General features: G+C 40.0%; 1 protein-coding gene across 1 annotated transcript in view; it reads right to left on the bottom strand.

The window, feature by feature from the left end:
- Positions 1-18689: 18689 nt before the first annotated feature.
- The window catches only part of adgrb2 (adhesion G protein-coupled receptor B2), a 146012-nt gene continuing 142049 nt past the window's right edge, over positions 18690-22652 (bottom strand). The window contains exon 35 of the mRNA XM_053334205.1: positions 18690-18799. Within this exon, the coding sequence (XP_053190180.1) occupies positions 18690-18799 (110 nt within the window). The remainder of the gene's footprint in view (positions 18800-22652) is intronic.

Here is a 22652-nt window from a genome sequence, read left to right as displayed (position 1 = left end):
GAAAAGAAAAGGAAAAAGAAAAGTGTTTCCGGCTATTTCAACACATGCAATGATAGAAAAGGCGCATTTAGCTGCTGCAGCACTCATCTGATCATTGATCCACCAATGAATGATATGTGTGGGTGAGAGAGCATTTGCCTCATTCTCAGTCCATTATTATGATTCATCCATGTGTTGGTGGATAGTTGTTTGCTAGCTAAACTGCTATTGTACACAGTAAGTTATTCTTATTCCAGCATTTTACTTTGGCAAACATATTCAGATGCATTATCACCACCCTCTTGCCTAGAATAAGATGACCTTATTTGCATGCAAGCCAGGAAAAAACAGCATTTATTCTGCCAACTCCATATACTGTATATGTATGTGGCTGTAAATGAAAGTGTAAATGTGTAAATGAAATGTGTGTGTGCATGCATGCAAATTATATGTAACGTGCATTGACAAACAATGATATTCTGCTAATAAATTGTGTGTTCAAACACATTGAAATTATTAAATGGCCAAAAAAGACACAGTTCTGAATGAATTCCATTTTCATAGACTTTTGTGAATCTTTTGCCTCCCACCATGTCCTTTCACCATCTCTTTGCCTCTCTCTCTCTCTCTCTCTTCCATGAATCCAGCTTGGCCTATAGGGAGCATCCTGGCTTGCCAGTCCAAAGATAGTCCCCCTCTTTCTCTGTCTGCATGGCTGCTCCACTCTTGGCCCCAGGGCTCTCTCTAGTGCAACTGGCTGGGCATTGCTCCACATGACATGTCCATTTGCAAGACGTGCCCTTCCCCTACTTGCGAAAACAACAGCCCCCTAACCACACAGCGCGCTGCCAGACACCACAAAGACATGAAGGGAGAACTTTTTTTGAGGCGAAATTGCAATGAAATGCGTATTGTGAGATTGAGAAAGGGACAAGAGGAGGATACTGATAAGATGATGATAAAGTGAGTCAGTTATAAATCATATTATATATAATCATCAAATATCCCATAACAGCCAGTTTGGTGTTTTGTGCCTCATAGCATTCATGAGTGTTTACAGCTCTTTGACCTGGGGGACAACTTAAGCATTAATATGCCTCTGGAGATGTGTGAAATGTACTTCCCTCCACTGCTTGGAACAAGACCATCCACTATAAGCTACCCAGTGCAATGTGCGTGAGTCAAGTTTGATAGGGAAGAAGAGGATAGAGTGGGTCGTCAAGGTAACTAACATGAAGCCAGACTTATTCACAAACACTGAGGAAGGAGCCAGACAGACAGAAAAATGATATGTGTTATGCAGTTTTACAGCATTTTGAATTTGGTGGTTAAGTGGTGTGTAAAAGCGCTAGTCATAATGTTATCCAGTGTTTTCAGGTCAAGGTCCAGTGGGGCAAATCACTGTGTCATTGACCTGTCATTGGACTTGTTATAAAGAGGCATCATTTAACGGTGGCCTCTAAAGCATTTGATTACTTCCTATGACATCAGGCGTCACATAAGCCCAATATATCACACAGCACATCATGGGGGTCTGGAGGACAACTAGGCTGTACATGTACATGTACCTGTCTGTGTCATAAACATAACAGGAAGGAGCTGAATTTTTATTTGCACATAATCCAATGACATCACAACACAAGACTCTGAATATGATCGCTTTAGTTGTATTGTTCCCTAAATCTAATCATTTGATTAGGTTACACTGACCTGAAACCTTGTGGAACCACAAAAACTAATCTGAGTCATAGGATATTTTCCCCCTTGGTACCAAATGTTTGGGCAGATTTCAACACAACAACACAGCAAAATACCTGCAATGAAACCCTCTGAGAAAGAAACAAATTCTAGAATGATTTGTTGGCAGTGGGAATGCCATCCGACCTTGATCCAACCCCAATACTAGGCCCACTCTGCAGCTTTGAGCTAAACGGCTTCCATAGCCAGGTGCACTTTATATACTGGGATGTACATGCGCAAAAAATCAACTGATACAAGCAGCTAGCTTGAGAGTGAGTAGGTACTGGATGGTGTGAAAAGAAACTAGTTCATCAACTCATCCACTGGTTGGGACCAGAGCAAACAAACTACAGGTTTAAATTCTAACTAAACTAAAATACTTATGCATAACAGAAATACACTAAGTGACTCATTATTATGGAATCCACTGCTTTTCTTGCCAATCAACCACTCATCGCTAGGATTGGCCAGGTGTCTATGCTCACACCACTAACACGTTATTACTGTATGCTCAGTGGGTGTCTGGTGTTGAGTAATGGGAAATGTTAATTCTGAGAGACTACAAGTATAACAGTTAACATAGTGGCTGTATTATATATAGCTTTGACAATAGCATTGTTGGGCACTTATTTTTCTGTCTCCTTTGTCAGGTCTCTTTTTCTCCACTACTACTTTTTCTACCACTACTGCTGCACTGAGGAGCTGCACTGCTGCATGCCAGCCAGCGCACTGCAGGACCTGTTGCTGAGGTCTTTCTTTTGAAACGCAGGTTTCAGATTTCAGATTTAATAATGTACTGTTCTGTCTTATCATTTTCAGGAATACATTTGTAAAAGGATGTGAAGCAGATTTAATAATGTACTGTTCTGTCTTATATAAAACAGCACAAGGACTGATTAGGAACAGTTGTTTGAAAAATCGCCATGTCAATAAAGTTATCTTAGAGCTGTATCACTGGAACAGGCCTTTAAGTGTTTCGGAATTTCCAGCACCAACTATGCTGATGAAGAGTTTCACATTAAAATTTAAATTGGCTACTATTATTTTGGAACATGCAATGCAAAATAAGCACTTTAAAATATAGGTTTTTTATCAATGTAATGGCTTAAGGACAACCACATCTTTTGGAATGTTTTATTTTTATTTTCAGATATTTTTTAACAATTTTACAGAACACAGCACATCAAAGAAACTCCACATCCCTACCCTTCCTATATAAACCCCGTAGGAAGAATGGTAAAAAAGGAAGAAAAAGGTCAGTGCACAGAGTGAAACACAAAGAGACACTGCACCAACACAGTGTTGTATTCTTTAAAGAGGCCGTCTGGCTAACCAGAGATAATCACGTCCCAGTGGTGGCATCTGGGATGTGTCTATATTCTCTAGGTAAGGCTGCCAAATATTCAGAAAAGGTATTGTACCCTTTTCTAAGCCTATACGTGATCTTTTCATGACAAATATAACTACTAATTCCCAAAGACCCCCTATCAATGAGGAGAGGGGAATCAGATTTCTATGTCATTATTCTGCATTTCCTGGCCCCATATAAAGCAATTTCCATAAAGTAAATTTGGGAAGTAGTTGAATATGTAGTGAGAAATTTCCCAGTAACCAAAGCTTAGGATCTAATGGGAATGTTACTTGGTCAAGATGTCACAGAGGTCATGCTAAAAGGGTCTCACTTTTGTGCAAAGCCAGGTATAGTTCAGGAAGGAGCCAACCTCTATACAACATCAGAAGCATATTTCTGACAGATACAGTTGATGGAGGAAATTATAGGGAACCAGTCAGCACTGGGCATTAATGGTAGCTGACAAATTGCTTTAACATAAAATGGACCAGAGGTGTCCATCAATTGTTATGTTCAGCATGTGATTCCCATCTCGGTCACAACAGCAGCATCAGTTATAGAACAGCACATGTGTGCTAGTATGAATGATCTCATTTCATTTCCTGACATCAGGGTATTTGGCAAACTGCAGCGTTAGAAGTGGTCTGTTAAATGAACTAATCTGATTCATAGGAGTTCAACAACAGCCTATTGCAAACTCTACAGACCTGCTGGGAGCCCAAATGTTACATCAACCCGCTGGGCTCTATCTCATAGAGAAGTGTCTAATTGGCTCCTCTAGTGCAATATCTCAGATAGAAGACTGGGACACCCCTCTTTGGTTTTGTCTCTCAAAAGAACCTAATGATCATCCTGGTGTTGCAGAGGCAGAATGACATCCCGGCTGACTTCGGCACTGAAAGCATTAACAGCTGGCTGTTGAGCAGTGTTGGGTAGAATAAGTCAGTATCTGCATATCGAATCCTAATTTTTATTATATATGAGTGATAAAGGAGACCACTCCACGTGGCAAAAGGAGAAGAAACAATGCGAAAAGAGCAACATGAATGCTATCTTGGCAGAGCTCAGGTTGCACCATGATGAGTTTAAGAAACTTAAATCACAGAATTCTTCTCAAAAAACAGATTAATGAGGTGCATATCTCCCCCAAGTTCTTGTGTTATTTATCACTGAAAAGTGAGAGAAGCTGAAAAGCTAAGATGGTTGGAAAGGAAAATTCAAGACAACCTTGATTGGATAATGGCCAGCTTTCTGCTAGAATGAGGCAAAATGGTAGGGGCAAAACTGGATGAAGCAAAGTGCTCGGCTTTCAAATTTCAGTCTGATGTAACTACTGTTATTGTGGGCTTTCCATTAATTGAAGGTTTACATTGTGATCCTATGCTGGAGCTTGTTAATGTTGGGTGGACAACCCAAGAGAATCGGGGCCAGGTTTAATCAAGTGGATTTCCTGCTTTGAAATAAGAGTTTGAGGGATAATGAAAGACTCAATCACGTTTTCGATCAATCTGTGAAATCCCAGACAGAAAGGTTGGTCAATTTGAACTTTAGAATTTTTCTTACTGAACTAGCATTTGGAAAGGATAATTTCCTGACTGGTAGTGAGAAACTGTTTACCGCGATCAGCTGGAGCCAGTGAAAAGTGCCAGCCATAGCACAAGAAACTGTGGGTCAATAAGAGAGAGTCTGGAGAATTGATCGGTAACTGCCCAACCTGCTTGACACCTTGTCAAGTCTGTGGTTAACTGTGATAATGCTAATGCTAATTTTCACTAGCAAAACAGGACATTAAATCATTAAAAGTAAATGAACTAAACAGCAAAACAGCTGACTCCTTAGAGGGTCTTTTAGTACAACCCAATGCTAAACAAGACTTTTCTAGAAATCAGAATGTTACAATTAAGGTTCTTGAACTGAAAACACACTGTGAAATAGCAGGAGCTACTTGTATGCTCTGTGAATCTAGGGTTACGTAATCAATGTTGTCACTGTGGTAGCGACTTGTCAATCGAAAGGCAGCCACGCCCTAAAGCATACTCTGATTCATCACCCTTTTAAAAATGGGACCAAGATATATATTATATTACGAGGATATATAATAACAATAAATGTTTTAGAAAGTCCTTAACCCTACTGGAATCCAGATTTGTTGACTTTGTGGGACAATTCAAGAATAGCAGAGAAAAAATTCTATAAAATCAACTTGAGGGAGGGGCTGAAGATAGAATATAAGAAAAGCCAAACCAAATTTGACAAGAGGCTACACACCGTGAAACACAATTTTAATAGGGTCTTCCATTGCATATTGATTACTTACAAACTCATAATCCCCAACAGTTCTTGTATGAAATTTGAAATTAATAGACTAGGTCCTATAAAGTCTAGGCCTAGGGAAATGTAATACATGCAATCTGACTACAGCTATTATAATTTACGAAATGTACGATAACTGTTTAAGTCCCTGAGGTTGTTTCATGTGTTATTTGAGTTGTTTCAGTCTTTTTTGATAGTGGCATTATTCCTATACAGAGCACAAGAGTGTTATTTTTATCTATTCCCAAATCTTCAAAAAATGATCCACAGATACCACTCAGCTGTAGCAGTTAAAGTCTTATTAGCTGTATGTATAAATTGCATACTTCATTTTTAAAGACTTTTATACCACATTAAGAGTGCAGGTTTAATTGATCATATACTGTATGTGTAGGCACTTAAATTATATGTGCTGGCATTAGGGAGAATAGGTCTGCATTTGTTTGTTTTATTGATTTTAAGAGGGCATTTAACTGAAATAATAGGAAACGTCTTCAATATATATTGTTAAATTCTGTTATCAATGGGGAGTTTTATTAAGCCATTAAGTCTTTTTTCAAGCAGCTGTTCCCTGTGTTCAGGTCAATGAATACACAACTGAATGGCAATTTGGTGGGAGACAAGGAAATGTTTTTTCTCCAAAATTGCCTTCCATTTATGTTAATGATTTAGGTCTTCCAATTATGCTTCTAGCTTGGCAGTTAAAGGTGATGATCAGATGGTGGGAATATTATTATATGCAGATAGCATAGCGTCATTCGATGAACATTTAAAAAATCTGCAGATTATGGTGAATATTGTTGCGGCACGGCGATGGAAATGGATACCTGCTGTAAATCAAGACAAAACAGAAATTGTACAAATTTTTAAAAATCATTAGAAGTGTGGTTGTTTTTAATTTTGGTTCAATTGTCATATACTAATGATCAGTATAAATATCTTGGCTTGATGCTGGACAAGCACGTGGCATTTAAAGAAGCTGGGATCTTAGTTAAACAATGTGGTAATTTGGGATTTCATACTTACACACTCATTTATGACTCATTTATGTGTCCTGTGTCTGACTATGCTTCTTGCTATTCGATCATTTTCGGGAGTCCATACATTTATTTTAGGTTTGGCCGTCATTGGAAGTATAGGATGGGAACTTCCTACATCAGACATAAATGTCAAATGCTCCGACTTTGAAATAGTCTCAGAGGTCTGATCAGAGACTCACTAAAAATATATTTAATTTAGACCTTTTGCATGGTCATCCTGGGTGAATGAGTTGTAATCCTTATTTAATTTGAACACATTTCCAGAGCTTGTATTTTTGTGATACAGAGGAGATTAGGAGTTAAATGTTTCTCTTGTATAATGAAAGATGGTCTGTTGATTTATGATACATTTATTGTCTCATGGAGAATAACTATGATGCACTGTAGAACCTTATGTGAAGTATAATTTAAACAAAAGAAAAAGATCCCTATGTGCAAAATTACATTGAGAAACATTATCGCTAGTCCTAGATCAGCAGGTTTAATGACACTCCAGAGGAGGTCAGACTTTGTTGTGTGTGTCAGATGAAATTGAGAATTACATTTATTTTTGTTTTACTGTCCTGTCTATAATAATGTAACGGGTGTACTTTTCAGTACAATGTCCTCCATTTATGTTGATTTCTTTTCTGGATGATTATGAAAGACTTGAGTTGTTCTTCAGTAAGGGAAGCTTTTTTGAGGCAGATGTTATTTGCCAAGCTTGGGAGAGAAGTCAGAATATTGTGTTGGAGACTAAACTGTATGATAATCTGTAATGAAATTAAATGTTATAAAATGGTTGACCACTACACTTTTTGGTGTTTTGTGTGTAACGTGATATGTCCACACCAATGTGAAGACAATGTTGAAATATCTCTTTTCAATAATTATTCAAATTCCTCGAAATATTGTTAGTATAGTTCTTGTAACTTTCTGCATAATAATATTGATATTAGACTGCTGTGATGCTCATGATACCCAGAGGCACAGAGAAAGGCAGGAACAGCAGAAGAAGCTGCAGCAGCATTAAGCATTAGGCTTGCAGGAGAGATCACATTGATGGCTACAGTTCAAGGTTGATGCTGAGTTTCTGCTTTAGTGGGAAAATAGACTACAGGCCTGTGTCTAAGCTCAGACATGTTTACATTTTGGGCTATATTTATATTTCAGCTGACAGAGACTTGTGTCAGAATGCAAACTGTACTTAAGCTATTTAAATATATCACATATATTTACATATTCCGAAGGCCAAATGACTTATAATACATTTATCACTGATAAAGCTACCGTTCTTTGACATTTTCAACTCTGCATGTACAGTATGGCTGAGTGCATGCCGATAGTATTTCAGTAATGATAGCTTATGAAAAAATGATATGTTCACATAAAAGCTTCACTCTTGCCTTGGACACAAGATTACTGCACCACACTTCACTGCACAGTAATGCACTATTTCAGTTTAGTTCAGTTTGAATTGTTTATATGGAACATGGCTTAACCAGAAAAAAAAAATTCAGCTTTAGTGAGCATCCTACGGAAACCAAACAAAACACATGTTGTTATAATATATTTTTGTGTACACAAGAGATGATCTTATTTTAAACATCCTCTGTTCAGAGAATAACTTCTCTTGTAAATTGAGGACTCCATTGTGTTTTCTTAATTAACCAATTTTAAGCTCCAGTTTCTGTACCTGCAGAGTTGCTGATGAAGCAGCAGGACCACCACCAGCTGCTAGAATCAAGAACAGAGGCGGGACATTTTGGGATGAGGGCCAATAGCATGGACAAAAACAGAAATTAGCTTTTGACCATGATATAAGAAATAACACATCATCTTGCTTACTGTATGTATGTAGGGTTGTTTAGGATTCTAAATCATCATGTATATTTAAGTTTTGCCCATAATAATCTTGAAAGGCAAGAATATGTGATGGTTGTGTGTCTGTTGGCTTGTTTTGCAGTTATTCTGCTCTCTCATGACTAAAAACCAATTAACCCAGCTTTAGGACTTTTCCTCAATCCCTAGTAGAAGCTACTCTCAGTAGGTGTAGGATGCAAATAGATTTTTATAGGAAACGTTTTAAATTGATGGTGCCATTTAGGAGACCTCAGTAAACAGTTGTTACAAGAATGTTCATGAATTTATAGCTTATAGGAAAAGCAGTTTAGGAAAAGTGCATTATATTACTGATCTAAAGACATGAAAGTACATTTTAAACCTATAGCACAATCAATGTAGCAACTTGAAATGACAAATAATACGTAATGTGTTCTCATTCAACTTTGATTCCTTGTAATGTTTGGCACAGGGTACTGAGAATGACTTTGCAAGGAAAGCTTCCTTTCAGCACAATTATTTGAATTTTAACAGGCTGTGCTTTTCTTAACTCTTTCAAGATTAATGAGGTCCTTGGTACAAGTTTCTTTTATTGAAGGAGCAGAATCTAATAAGAACAGATCCTGTGCATTAATCACAACATTAATGACTTCCGTACAAATGAATGCCAGTACAGGTGCTGTGTTTCACATTTGCTGAAGGTGACATGTCACCTTGAGTTGCAAGAGTAGGATGGTTATTCAGAAACGACTATTTTCTTTATTCATATTTATTTCAGTAACATTTTGTGTAATTATTAGAGGACATGGCCTCCATTTTGATTAAGTTTTAAGATGACATTTGGGGTCACTGTTAAAAGAAGACATTTGTTCAGATAGAGCTAATGCATGTTTGCCTTTGACAACCGGCAGTGATTCATCTGTTATACAAACGGAGACAAAAGAGGCATATGTTTTAAGTCTTAATACCATGGTGGAACAGGAAAAATATTCTCCAGTAAGGCAAATGGGGGCACTTCATGATTGTGCTCAAAATGTGAGTATCCGTCCTCTGCTTCATGTCAGAGTCCTACATCATCCTGTCGGGTTTATTTTGCAATGATAACCTGCTCATTGTACATTATCCCTTGCATAGTAAAGTGTGAAGGTCTGATACAGTCGCTTGTGTGGAGGGTGTAACGGAAGGGAATGAGGACACAGCCCAGGGGGCTCCGGTATTGGTGATGATGGTTGATGGTGTTACTGTGTCTATTCTTACTGTGGTCTGTTTGCGAGGAAACTGTGTATGCAGTGGATGAGTAGAGGGATGTCAAGATGCTGAAGATTCTTGATCATCTGGTGACATTGCATTATGTTGAATGCTGAACTGAAGTCTACAAAGAGGACTATGGCAAAAGAAACATCATACTTGTGACCCATACTTGAGCATGTGACTGGACTGTAGAACTTGCAAATTTGTTCATAATTTGCGAGTGACAATCATCTGTTCAACAGGATGGGGGCACAGTTTGTAATCTGCATCTAAGTAGTGCTTGTAAATTACTCCTGTGAAACTGTCCCCTGTCTTTGTACACCAATGAGTCTTATAAATGTACATCGGCATCCTCCAGGTCCAGAATATCAATTCCTTGTGGGAACGTCCACATACTGATGAAAAGAGGTCAGACCACGATTGAGTCTGTAGTTGCTGAAATCACCCACAATAATTAGCAGTATCAGCTACTATCTCCACTACTGCTTTGGTGTTGGAGCTGGATGCGTTGTAAACAAAGCTGATGACCATGAGGGGAATCCTTCAGGAGGTAGAAGGGGCTCAATGTCACAGACAGGATCTCCAGGTCTTTGGTGTAGGGTTTTGATGTTGCATGTAGACGCAGACCCCACCACCTCTGTCCTTGCCTGATGAACTAGTCCTGTCCATTCTGACAATGGAATATGGACTGACAATATATCTGGCATGGCCTCATTGAGCCAGGTTTCAGTCAGGGCGATGATACATGGCTCTCTCCACCAAACACTTGGCATCCAGTAAATCCATTATATTCCGGAGCGTGTGAACACTTGCCAGTATAATGGAAGGCATGTCTGAAGGGACGCTTCCCCAATCTGGTGCGTAAACCTCCTCAGCTACCGCTTTCCCTCAGTGAAATTTCTGACTGGAAAATGGCTTCATGTTTCCGGAGACTGGAGTTGTAGTCTATCTTTCCAGTTATAGGTGAGTACTTTGTAGTGGCAGACCGTTTTAGCGCCATGCTGTTAGTGATAATCCATAGAATTAGGGACATAATCCAGAATGCTTTGTCCAGATCTGGCATTTTATATAGTAGACTTGACAAAAGACAATTTGAGGCTTACATAAGCATACAAAAACAAAAGAGTGGGACACCAAAGCGAATGCTGAAATTGCAGACTGTGTTGTTACAGTAGAACATGTGCTGAGGAGACAAGCAGTCCTTATTTACATAAAAATGTGATTTATTAATCAGATATTCTATTATATCTATATATATATATAAGTATACTGTGTAAACTGTGTAAAACTGGTTTTATAAAGTTCGACACAGCAAATCAAATCATATTTCTCTCTCACACACACACACACACACACACACACACGTTTTATAGATTTGTCTGTGCACACATGTTCAGGTTTGTGATTGTATTGACTGTATCAGACATGACAATGACACCACACAGCGATGCATGTTCATTGCAAATCAAAACCAATTTTCCCAGTTGGAATGGTTCACAAAGAGGGGCGGTGGATAGGGAGACATGGAAGGAGATGGAGGAATCTATTTCTGTATTGCCGTGGGTTGGGTTGACTTGGCACAGAGAGGCTCCTTGAGTGGGATCAAATGATATTTCCACTCCCTCAGGGTTGAGACAGGGTCCCTTAGTGCAACCTGCTTTTATCTCAGGCCACTCTGCAAGGCTGCAAGCTGTATCTATGAGAATACAGGGATGAAAATGAAATGAAGTGAGATTGAGGGGTCCAATGTATGTTGTCTGTATGTTGGTGATAGTATTTATGTGGTGTATTTGCCTTCACATAGCTTTGTTTGAAGGTTGGGAAGAAGGCCATGTGCATAGTCATGTATGTACATGGATGCAGAGAGAGAGGGAGAGAGAGGGAGAGAGATAATAATGGGAAGACGGGTAGATATTCTGAGCATGCATGATTGTGGCATGAAATTACATTCATACACATTCATACCACACAAACACACACACACACACACACACACACACACACACACACACACACACACACACACACACACACACACACACACACACACACACACACACACACACACACACACACACACAGACCTTGTAAAATATTTATTTGCTACATAACACACACACACCATGATGTTTGAAAATACCTTCTCCAAGATTAAAGATTGCTGACAATACAGAATGTAAAACTGTATAATTGAATTTCTCTTTCTTTGCTTTAGACAACAAAATATAGTTGAAACACTTCATATCATGAGCTCAGTCATCAATACTATTTCTCTTGCCTAAATGAATAACTGCTAAAGGCACTGAAGTTAAGTCTTTTTGGGAAATATTTTTATTTGCTGCCTTTCCGAAAGTGAGATGAAAAGATTGATATCTTTGCATGTTTGTCACTCGAGGAAAGACAGCATCTAAGTGGATGTCACAAATGTTAAACTACTCTTTGAGCTCTCTCTCGCACACACAGCTGAAAAGAATGAGTAAAGTGCAGGTGGGAGGCATGGAGGTGGCAGCCCTCATTTGGAGTCCTCACTACTGACCGCTATTGGACAGTTGGAGTTCGAAAGGCCGGCTAGGCTGTCTCATTACCCCTGGAACCAGACATGTGTGGGCAGCACATCACGATTCCTCACCTCCCTGTCTCTGTCAGCGTATCTCCTACACCCTGTCCTCTGACAAAAAGCCTGGAGGTTTAAAACCGCCTGCACAACCTCATTGTGTGCTCTTTTCTGGGTTTTCTTGCCTTGTGGTAAGACATGAGAGGGCTGAGTAGCTGTTAAACATCTAGGAAGTCCCATGCGTTGCAATTTTGGCTCTTTTGGAATGTGAGAGAGAGGCTGTGGTGGATTGCATTAGCCTAAGCCTACCACTAAATTATGCCAGTGTTTCGAGAAGCCCTTGGCAGTGTGGAGAGGCAATTCATCCTGACTAAATGTAGGTTGCCATGATATGTGAAGAGTGCTTTGTGGAGAGAGCTTGGTGGAGCCAAAAGAAGCTTCAATGAGTCCTTTACCTCAGCTTTGAATAAATCACCCTCAAAGTGTCAAAGACCACTTGTGTTTTATCCCAGTCTGTATGATAGGGACTAAGACACTCAATGGATTAGCAGGGCCAGAATTTGGATGAGGGACAGCAAGGGCATTTCATATGGACAGCCATCTAACGCCATTGTGGAAAGGCATTCTCAAAGGACCAGTCTGGCTGTGCCATCCGCACCAAAGCACTGGGCCAAAACTGAAATATTGGCACTGCAAAGCATAGAGGGATCAGATCCCTAACAGCACAGATGAGAATAAGCACTGGTCAAACATCAGAAAAAGAGATGACCATGATATTGTCCAAAGGGGTTATTACTGGCTTTAACTTGGAGGTTTTAGATGATTCAGTTTACATTGTGATTATTACTTTGCATTATATTTTCAAGATAAAAAAACTCAAGTTATTCTCAGCCTCTAATTTGTACTTGAATCTGAATTCCTGCCCACCATGGCTTTGTCCACTCCATCCTCCCTTCTAATCTGTCAGTCTGCTCCATTCCCAATGTCCTCTGCAAGCAGTATGGCACCGCAACCTGTGGGACAAAACCATCTGTCTGCCATGGAAGAGAGATGGCCACACGCTATAACCACTAGAACAATTGATTTCTACTGCTCCCTGTCTTAGGACTAAACTTCATCCTTGCATGCCCTGCACACTTTCACTTTATTGCAGTGTCAACATGTCATTCTGCTCACAGGTTGTGGCATACTCCCAAGGTATCTCACTTTCCCACAAATGCCTCAATGTTCCAAGGGCATTTTTGCTTTTTCTCCCTGCAGTGTTCATTTTGCTTGTTTTTTTGACTTTGCTTGTCAATCTTCGTCTTTCTCACTCCCAATATCTCCTAGCTCTCATTTGAAATATCCAGCAAACAGTGGCGCAGAACTTAAATAACCAGGGGCCATGCCCAACAGGGATTTTTCTTTGCATTTTCTTTGCTTCTCTGTATATATTGTGATTTTGATTTTGTATTTTGCCAACAGAAACCATGTATTAGTTACAGTAGCAATATCTTGTTTAGGAAAGCTCTTGTTGAACTTTCTTGCAAATACAGAAAAGGGGTATGTTTTTAATTCACTATTATGGGTATATTGAATGTGTTCTCATTTACATCTATTTTTGCTAGCTAGCGGTCTTCTTCACTGCTTTTTGCTGGCCCATTGCTGTGGGTCTTTGATAAAGCCGCAACCAACTATTGATCAGTGTAATAGCGTAAAACAGGTAGCAGGAAGGAGTATTGCACCAAGTCCATGTGCATGTGAACAATATAAATACAGCAGGTATCCACTCTTAAAAGCATTGCCCCACAGCACTACTAGTGGTCAAAGATTCCACAGGGTATCATTAACTTAAACTTGCTTCCATTCATTTGCTTTATTAACTATTTTGTTAATTTAATTCTTTATATTGTTGCTAAAGTAATAACAGAGCTGGTAATTTGATGACAATATGTCTTTAGTAAAGAATGTGTGTCATGTAAGCACACTATAAATATAACAATAAAGGTGTAAAAACAGAGCTCTTGCATTTAATATGTTAATACTGTATAGATAATTCTGCCGTTTTGATATTTTTCAGCCCTTGTGCTGTGATCCCTGGGTAAAAGTACACATGTAGCAAAAGCATGCACAGAAAAAAAAAAGTCTTGTGAATTATCACTTTCACTACCCATGAGAAGTCTAATTCTTCATGTTCCTGCTTTGTCACTGTTCAAAACCCAGAGTGTGCTGCATTGTTGTTTTTGTTCAACTGTTCTATATTAAACTTTCAGGACTTGCTGTTAAGACCACTAACAAATGCTAATCTCCCGATGCAGGAATATACAACGACATGTCCTGTCTGTATTCACTTTATTGTAATATCAAACAAAAGCAATGGCTGACATGACGTTCCTGGTGGACACAGTCTTAGTCAAGTTAAGATTTGTTACATCTTCTCCCAACTTATGTCTGTCCACGCTTCACTTTGTCTCCCTGTGTTATTTGTCAGCAGAATCTCTCCTTAGGTCACTTGTGACACACCAGTATAACTTAATTACCCACAAACCTCTGCGAAAAATAACCAAGAGGGACTCTAATCACAGTGACTCTACTGCCAGAGGTAATGTAAAAACCGCTTCCTTGCTTTTACTCTGTCACCATGTATTTTGTCCTTAGGGCTGGCTTCTCTATTTTCTTCCTCCTCTGACATCTCTCTCATCCCTCTCACTCCCTTGAGAAAGTTCCTGTTGGTGGCCTTTCTCCAGGGTGACTGATGGCAGCTCCATGGTTAGACTCATTCACACTTAATTACCCATAAGCCCCTCGGAGGGCAAACGTAGAGTAACTGAAGCATGCGCATTGTGTCATCCCCTCTTGTTCCTTCATTCCAGCACCACTGACTGGACTATTAAAAGCCCGTCCACTGTGGCTATTTTTACCACCTTACGTAACAAAGTCATTTTTGGGGAACTCCACTTTGGAAGAGGAAGGATTGTTATTAACATAAATATCGCTCAGTGTAAATATATTTTTAATGCAATAATCACTTTGAGTTGACATTAACCCCTTTGGTTATTTCAATGCAACACAACTTCAAACCCACAGAACTGTTCCTCTTATGTTTTCAGACAGACCAGCGGGGCCTCGCATTGGTCACAGTTAAGCTTCAGTGCTTCTGGGTAACAGAGTTTGTCATGCCCAACACTGAGAGTGATATTATGAAAAAAATGAGATTGTGAGTATACTGCAAATCAAGACAGACCTCGTTGTTCTCATCCACAGATGCCCTTGAAGCAGCGTATATTCACATATGAGACACTTGGTTCAATTTGAAAATTTATTTTCATATAAAAAGACACTATGAAAACATTAGAGGACTACTTTGTACAATCTTATGTATAAAAAGAACAAAAATGAGGGAGAAAAGGAAAGGGAGGGTTTTTCAGTAATAAATCAACCAGGAATGTCGGATGGTTGTAGCAGTCGGTTAACACCTAAGCACTGAAGGCTGAAGGTAGGAGGGTGAAAGTGAGCATAGTGAGTTGGCGTCCACGTGGAGTTAAGTTGCAAATTTGCTTATTCTGCGTTTCATGTTTCTCTACAGGCTGTTGAGTTTGGCAGGCTTTCAAAACACACAAAGGAAAACAATGTGACATACTAAAACACTCCATACACCTGACCAGCATCCTCTCGTGTTATCATTTGCATCACCCCACTATCTATTATATGAAAAGAAAAGCGAAGCTGCAAGATGATCCTTAGCAGAAAGAAGAACATTGAGGTGGCACTTTCAAGTGATCACACATCGCAGTCGATCAAGCAGCATCTCACTTACCGTTCTTGAAGATGGAAAACTTAAACCCCCGACCGAGTTTATAACCAGTCATGCTGTTCCTGTGTCATGGGCAACATATGGAAAATCTCATTGATATAACAGGAATGTAACAAAATCTGAAATAAAACATTTAAATTTTAATGTTCTTTTTCTTCTTTCTGCAAATCACCGTTACCATGGGAACAAGGCATTTTGGAGGAGCTTATTCTCTTAAATGTAATGTTAAAAAAAACTAACTAATTTGTACTGTAAGCGTGAAGGTCAAATCTGTTTCACCTGAGATGGATGTTTTCATCTGCTATACAGTAACACCCACTGACTGACATTGAGTAGCCAGCAGACTACTGTTTTTGCTGGGATTGGACACACCGCACAGAAGACCTGGATGCTGAGCCTCAGAGAAGGTCAGGTGAATGTGACCTTAGCTCAGCAACATGGGGCCGAACCTATCTCGCTCCTCTGAGAAGAAGCGAGCTGTAGGTTTGCCTATCAGCTGATTAGCTTGAAAGGTTATAAGGGCCGCACTCTTGTTTCACCATCTGCGCTGTGCTGCACTACTACCACATTAGGGATCTTTAAACAGATGGTTTGAGGGCTGCATTGGAAAATGTCAGGACAAATCGCCATCCCCGGATAATAACTGTTTTGAGCATTCCCCTTCTTAATCTGCATCTCTGCCTGCCTCTAGCTTGCTATGTATTTTTGGATCTTTTTCCTTAGCTACCATTTTCTCTTACACTCTTATAGTTTTTTCTCCCTAAATTGTCTCTCATCTTGTTCTCCAGACTGTTAGATTAAAGGGAGATGCTTTGAACATGGACAGAAAAGTTATCGAGCCATCTATTGCACTCTGACACTTTCTCTCTGCCAGTGTGTGGAGGACTGATGCGCTAATGTAGCAACAGCGGGAAACTGGTTGTCCTCTTGTAGTGACTGAAGTACAGATGGAGAATGTCAAGCAGGAAGCCTTACCACTGGCTTTTTGCTGCTTTCTCTTTAATTTGTAACCTTGTAGCCTTACAACTTCTGTGACTCCCTCTCTATATTTCTATACCTCTCTTTCTCTGCAGCTTGCTGCGCTCACAAGCAGATTATTCAGCACAGGACATGATCACATGGAAAGGAATCCATGTGAACCAGGAGTTATATATCTGGCTTTGCTGCTAACATTAAGATTTCATGCCTCCTGGTAGCACGACGCTGGGTGGGCAGAATGAGCAACAGAGAAAGAAACAGGAGGGATGTGGTAGATGAAAGCAGAGGAAGGCATGTTTTTTAGGATAGAGCTTTAAAACCATGATGCGGGTTTCTTTTGAAAAGAAGAAAATCTGGCTCAGATGGTGTCTAGTTTAATATATCATTGGCTGCAAAAACGTCTAACAATATGTCCTCAGTAACCGGGGAAGGGCGACTTAGCTGCTAAACTGATCGATACTTAACTGTAAGCTCATGTTATTGAGGAATGGGAGATGCTAATCAGACTTTGCACAGGTTCCATTTGAGCTGAAATGACTGGGATATTCTCTTCTGTGGCATTACTCTGATTGCTGATGGGTGAAATGGATTCAGATGCTGCAATCTTTAAAGGCTTTTATCTCCAAGAGGTTGGGGGGGGGGGTTTGAGGGGAGGGGGGGGATAAAGAAAGGAGATGCGAGAATCTGCATGACGATCACAATCCGTCTTTTCCCTCATGGGTGGATAACATGCGGCACACATTACCTCAGAAAGCAAGCTCACATTTATGTGCTGAATGTGTCCTAAATCATTTTTTTTAAGTTCCACATGGGTTAATTCTCACAGGAAATGAAAAAAGGAAAAGAAAAATAAGAATGGAAAAAAGGCAGCACAAGCACAAACCAGTCTGAAAAATAAATCAATTCTTCTTGAACAGTTAGACCACAGAACACAACTCAGTTGGTAGTTATTTGTTTCAATCGTATTATTTTTTCATTAATAGTTTCAAACCATAGGGGAGGACATATTTTTAAACTAAACCATAGAAAATACACAAAAGTGGGAATACAATGTTGACACAGAGGATGTGGGAAGAATGGATGGATGGGACTGTTGAACCGGAACCCGAAAAAAGCAGAGAGGATGGCACAATGAGCAGCTCTTTCCTCGAACCCCATCTCCTATCCATCCAAATGACAAAGAGGAAAAATAAAATTTAAAAAAAAGAGAAAAACTGAGAGACTGAATGCTTTCGTCATCCATTAGAAGGGAAAAGGAAATAAATGAAATCAGGGTGCCTAGGGGGCTACCAGTGTGAGAAACCTCAGTGAGATTTTTTTCTCCCCTTGCTATAAAAAGAACTGAACGGTGCAGAAATATTCTTCTCCCCCCCACCCCAAATCATCAAACAATTGAAAGAGGTTTTCTTTTTTCCTCCAGAATAAAATCAAGACATTTTTTTTCTCAGAAATAAGTTTTTTTTTTTTATAGTTTCTTAGTTCATTTAAAAATTTTCCTCAATCGCAGACGTGTCAAGCCCCTGTTCTTTCTTTTCAATACAGTCTTTGCGAAAATATAGAGTAGAACAGTCTTCTTTCCATGTCTGTCCACTGCAGCAGTAAACAAATACAGTATAGGATCCGACAGAGCACATTGCAGGAGACAGGGAGCAGTGTATGTGAGATCTTTGCGAGTGTGTGTGCGTGTTTGCACTCATGTCCTAATAAGTATAGCTTTCCAGTAGTCCAGTATCTCTGTGTGCATCTGCATCTCGGCATGAGTGTGTGTGTATTTGAGTGAGTGCGGGTACGTCTGTGTGTCTTCACACTTCAGTCTGGAAGTCTCCCTCGGACGAGTCAGGTGTGTTAGCAGAGGAGGAATCCCAGTTCTTATTGTGCAGCTCCATCCGGTCTTTCTGCTCCCCAGGCACGATGGACAGCTCGGGGGTCATGGTCTTGAAGCTGTCCCAGGAGCTCTGCTCCTCCGGGGTTGACTTGTCCTGATGGAGGAGGACAACAAGGGAAAAGAAACATATAAGGAAAAATAAAGGAGCCACACTTGAATAATATACAAACTTCCATTAAAGGGAGGTTCCATTTTTACACAGCGTGGGTCTTATTCTCATGATTTTGGACATAATTCTATAAGTTGATAACATTGGTGATGTCACTTAAAGGTACACAGGGCAGCGACCAGAACAAGCTAAATGATCATAGCCACACTTGTTTGAAGGAGGAAATGAAAGTGAAAGGTTAAAGTAATTATCCAAAGTATCACAGATTGCAGAAAGTATGGATTACCAACCGGGCAAAGCATGAAACTTTCCAGCAGCCCTGAACCCACAAAGGCCTCCAGATTACTCATGTAACAAATACTTTGTGGTCATTTTATTAATTGCAAATTTGTCAATATTCAATAATGCACAATGTAAACTGAAAGAGTATCTGTCCTGAGTTTTTAACTACACAGTACTTTTAAAACCAAATTTATCTTTACCATATTGTCTCTTGATTTTGAGCTGTTCTTGATGTGTTTATTCCAGCTTCTCAACTATTCTTAGTCTATATAATGCTTACATGCATAGTGCATCATCTTAAAGAAATTAGCTTTCCATCAAATTATAACCAAACTAACTGGGGGAACTGGAGTGTTGGGGCACCGGGGGCCCACAGTTTAAGTTTCCCACGGGCATTCCACAAGTAGGTTCTGGCCCTGCTACAATTTTGGTCTGCCATAATCAGGGGTTATTACCAACATTACATTCTGATCATCTGACTGCTCATGGTCTTTGTTGTGATGCGCTGTGTTTCCACATTTCAGCAACTTACTTTGGTGAGTACAATGTTGTCATAATCAATACTATAAAAATAACACCCAAGCTGTAACAGACAGTATATTTTCCTTCCTTGCAGTGCCTGCAAACCATTTTTTTGTGTACAGATTTGGAGATGGATACATTGAAATATGCACTCCCAACCTGAATTTGATCTCATGTTTCTATCCTTCAAATAGAAACTGAATATCAACATAGACACAGAAGCCAACAACTCAGTGTTATGTTATTTCTTAGAACCTCATAAATACTAAAAGGTAGCACCATACATACCTGTGGTTCATAGGTACCTTTGTGTCTTTCTACCATCAAAAGAAAAGTACTTCTGTTCTTTAATTTAAAGAAATGATACATCTGCTCCTTTACCTCCCACCTTTGCCAATCAGTAACTTTCAGGTTGACTGATAAAAGCATGAAGCCCTTCAGGCTGCAGACCTATGATCACTGCATGTGGTCCACAGCTGTGCCCACCATGCATGTAAAATACATATTGGGGGATTAGCTAAAGGCGGAATTAAAGGTAGCATTATGCATCAGATGAGGGCCATTATTCAAATCGGACTCGTTATCTCACAGAGATAATGATTTCACAGATACGAGCTGGGGAGACACAAGGGCTCACTCGCCAAGATGACTTGCGGTGAAGCAAAACTTACAGTGACACACACACACAAAAAAGAGACCTGTGGTGCTTTCCACAGACGTGGTGGAGCCAACTGCAGCAGAACCTTTTGGATTACATTTACATGTACATTCAGAAGATGAATATTCATGAATATTAAGTGCTTTGGAAAGAGAATATATTCAGTAAAAATTCCAAATGTTCTTACTATTTACTTATCTCTATTATTGTGTGAGTACCTACATCTACTGTATGTGCATGCTTGCTTTTACAGCATATTATCCATTAGAGTGTACTAACTGTACTACTGTAAGCTTGTCACCTCTATCTCCTTCAGTTTCTTCCATTTTGTTTTCTCTATATGCTTTTTCCACAATCTTGCCATCCCTTTATTACACCAACTCTTATAAAATTCAATAATTCACTTTGAGCTATTCACACCCCCAATCCTTGTCTATCTCTTCATCTGACTCACTCACACTCACACTCACACACACACACACACACACACACACACACACACACACACGCTCACAACTCATTGATCTGCAGTAGCGCAGCACTCCCTTCCCCCCTTGCAGTGTGATGATCGCTGCCAGAGCGCTAGGGGGCAATATCTGCCTGATTATCATTCTCCCTGCGTCACAGCCTGACAGCTGGTAAAATGAATACAAAAGGCATAATCTGGGAGCCAATTTGCATGCTAAATGCTGGCGAAGGAACATTTTGTAATGCAGGAGTGTGGGTAATGCTGCAGTTAAGCCCAACTTTATCCCTGGGAGACTAGGCTAACACGATTGTGCTGCTACTGTGTGTCTATCCATTCCCTTTCGCCATCTCTGCTTGCCTCCATTCCTCCTTGCCCCAAAGCCCCATCTCATCCCTCTCTTTTTTTTTGGCTCTCTCCCTCTCTCTCTGCCAGAAACCCCTCTACTTACACTCGATGAGTTCTTTTCACCTCCGGCAGATGAAATGCTCCATCGCTTTTCCCTCTGTGTTGATGAAATGGGAGGGAGAAGACAAGGAGGGGTGACAAGAGAGAGAGACAGAGAGAGACAGAGAAAAGAAAGAGAGAGAAGAGGAGGAATCACAGTCACTGACAACTCTGCCCCGAAACAATAGCATTGTTCCTACACCCTCCGCAGGTGAACAGGCAGTTGTAGCTTTGTGTTTACACCTTTACCCCTTCCCTCTCTTGCTCTCTCTCAAACCCGCCCCCTCCCTCCACCAGCTCTCTCATGAGAAAATATAACACGTGTACACACACAGATGCACACATGAACACAGTCCAACACAGCAGAGAGAATGATCTAACACACATACACATATAATTGAACTGTGTTGGAACAGGCAACATTTTTAACATCCGGGCGAGTCAAAATTTAGAGGAAAACCGAGGAAGCATGGGTAGAGTGAGATTCTACATGCTACACACCACTAATAGCAACTACAACGACTATAGTAAGGATAAAAGAAAGGACAGAGTGTGGGCGGAAAGTAATCTGATTCTAAAAGCCGTAACAGTGAATCTACTGTGCAGTGCTAGAGGCTTTGCAGCTCATGTTTTCTAAATAATGTTGAAAGAGGATAACTAATCTGGTATTAGTGCATGAAAATGCTATCTACACTATCTGCATTATTGATTTTATAGCGTATGTGTTAACACAACATATTAAATAGTTAAAGCTGGGCTATAAAGTGGACATTGCTGACTCTGTATATTCTGCCTCTGGCTTAAACACATAAACCTTCCTTCCCCTGCTGTACCTCTGCTCTGGCATCTATATTTTTTTTACTGTTTTTATAAGCAAACCACTGCTAACAGTGGCTCACCTCTGTATGGGTAGCTGAAGTAACAGGTGTTTTCTTAATGGGTGATGAGTTCCAAAAATAGAGACCACAAATCCCATTGTGTTGTGGTACTGTTGTTATCTTGGTAGTTGTGTTGCCTGACCTGTGGCTTCTTACAGCTGTGTCTATGTATGTGTGTGTCATGCGGCGTACGGATGGCTGCTCGCATCATTTGTACTTTCTAAATCCCAGTCTGCCTCAAGTTTGGGCCAAATTGATTCCCCACAGTGGCTTTAGCGACTTGGATAATATTGTCAGAATTGACTAGAGCTTCTTTTGGCTAGAGGTATTTCAGCCTATCGTAACCCCCCACCGCCAAAAAAAAAACAAAAAAAAACCCAACAATAACAACATTGCAAGACAGAATTATAAATTGTCATTGTTTCTGGGAGAACTGTTTGTGTATGTGTGTGTGATCTGTGTCTTAAGAGAAAGTGGTGTTAGTATAAGATTTAAAATCCAACCCCTTCAGAGATGATTTCCAGCGTTTAGCTGATTACCTCGGGGGGGGGGGAGACTTTTATATGTGACATAAAAGTCTACATG

Source organism: Scomber japonicus, chromosome 15 (assembly GCF_027409825.1).
Source record: "Scomber japonicus isolate fScoJap1 chromosome 15, fScoJap1.pri, whole genome shotgun sequence".
In the NCBI taxonomy this organism is placed as follows: Eukaryota; Metazoa; Chordata; class Actinopteri; order Scombriformes; family Scombridae; genus Scomber; species Scomber japonicus.
Note: the sequence above shows the minus strand (reverse complement) of the source record. Positions and strands in the feature narration are given on the sequence as shown.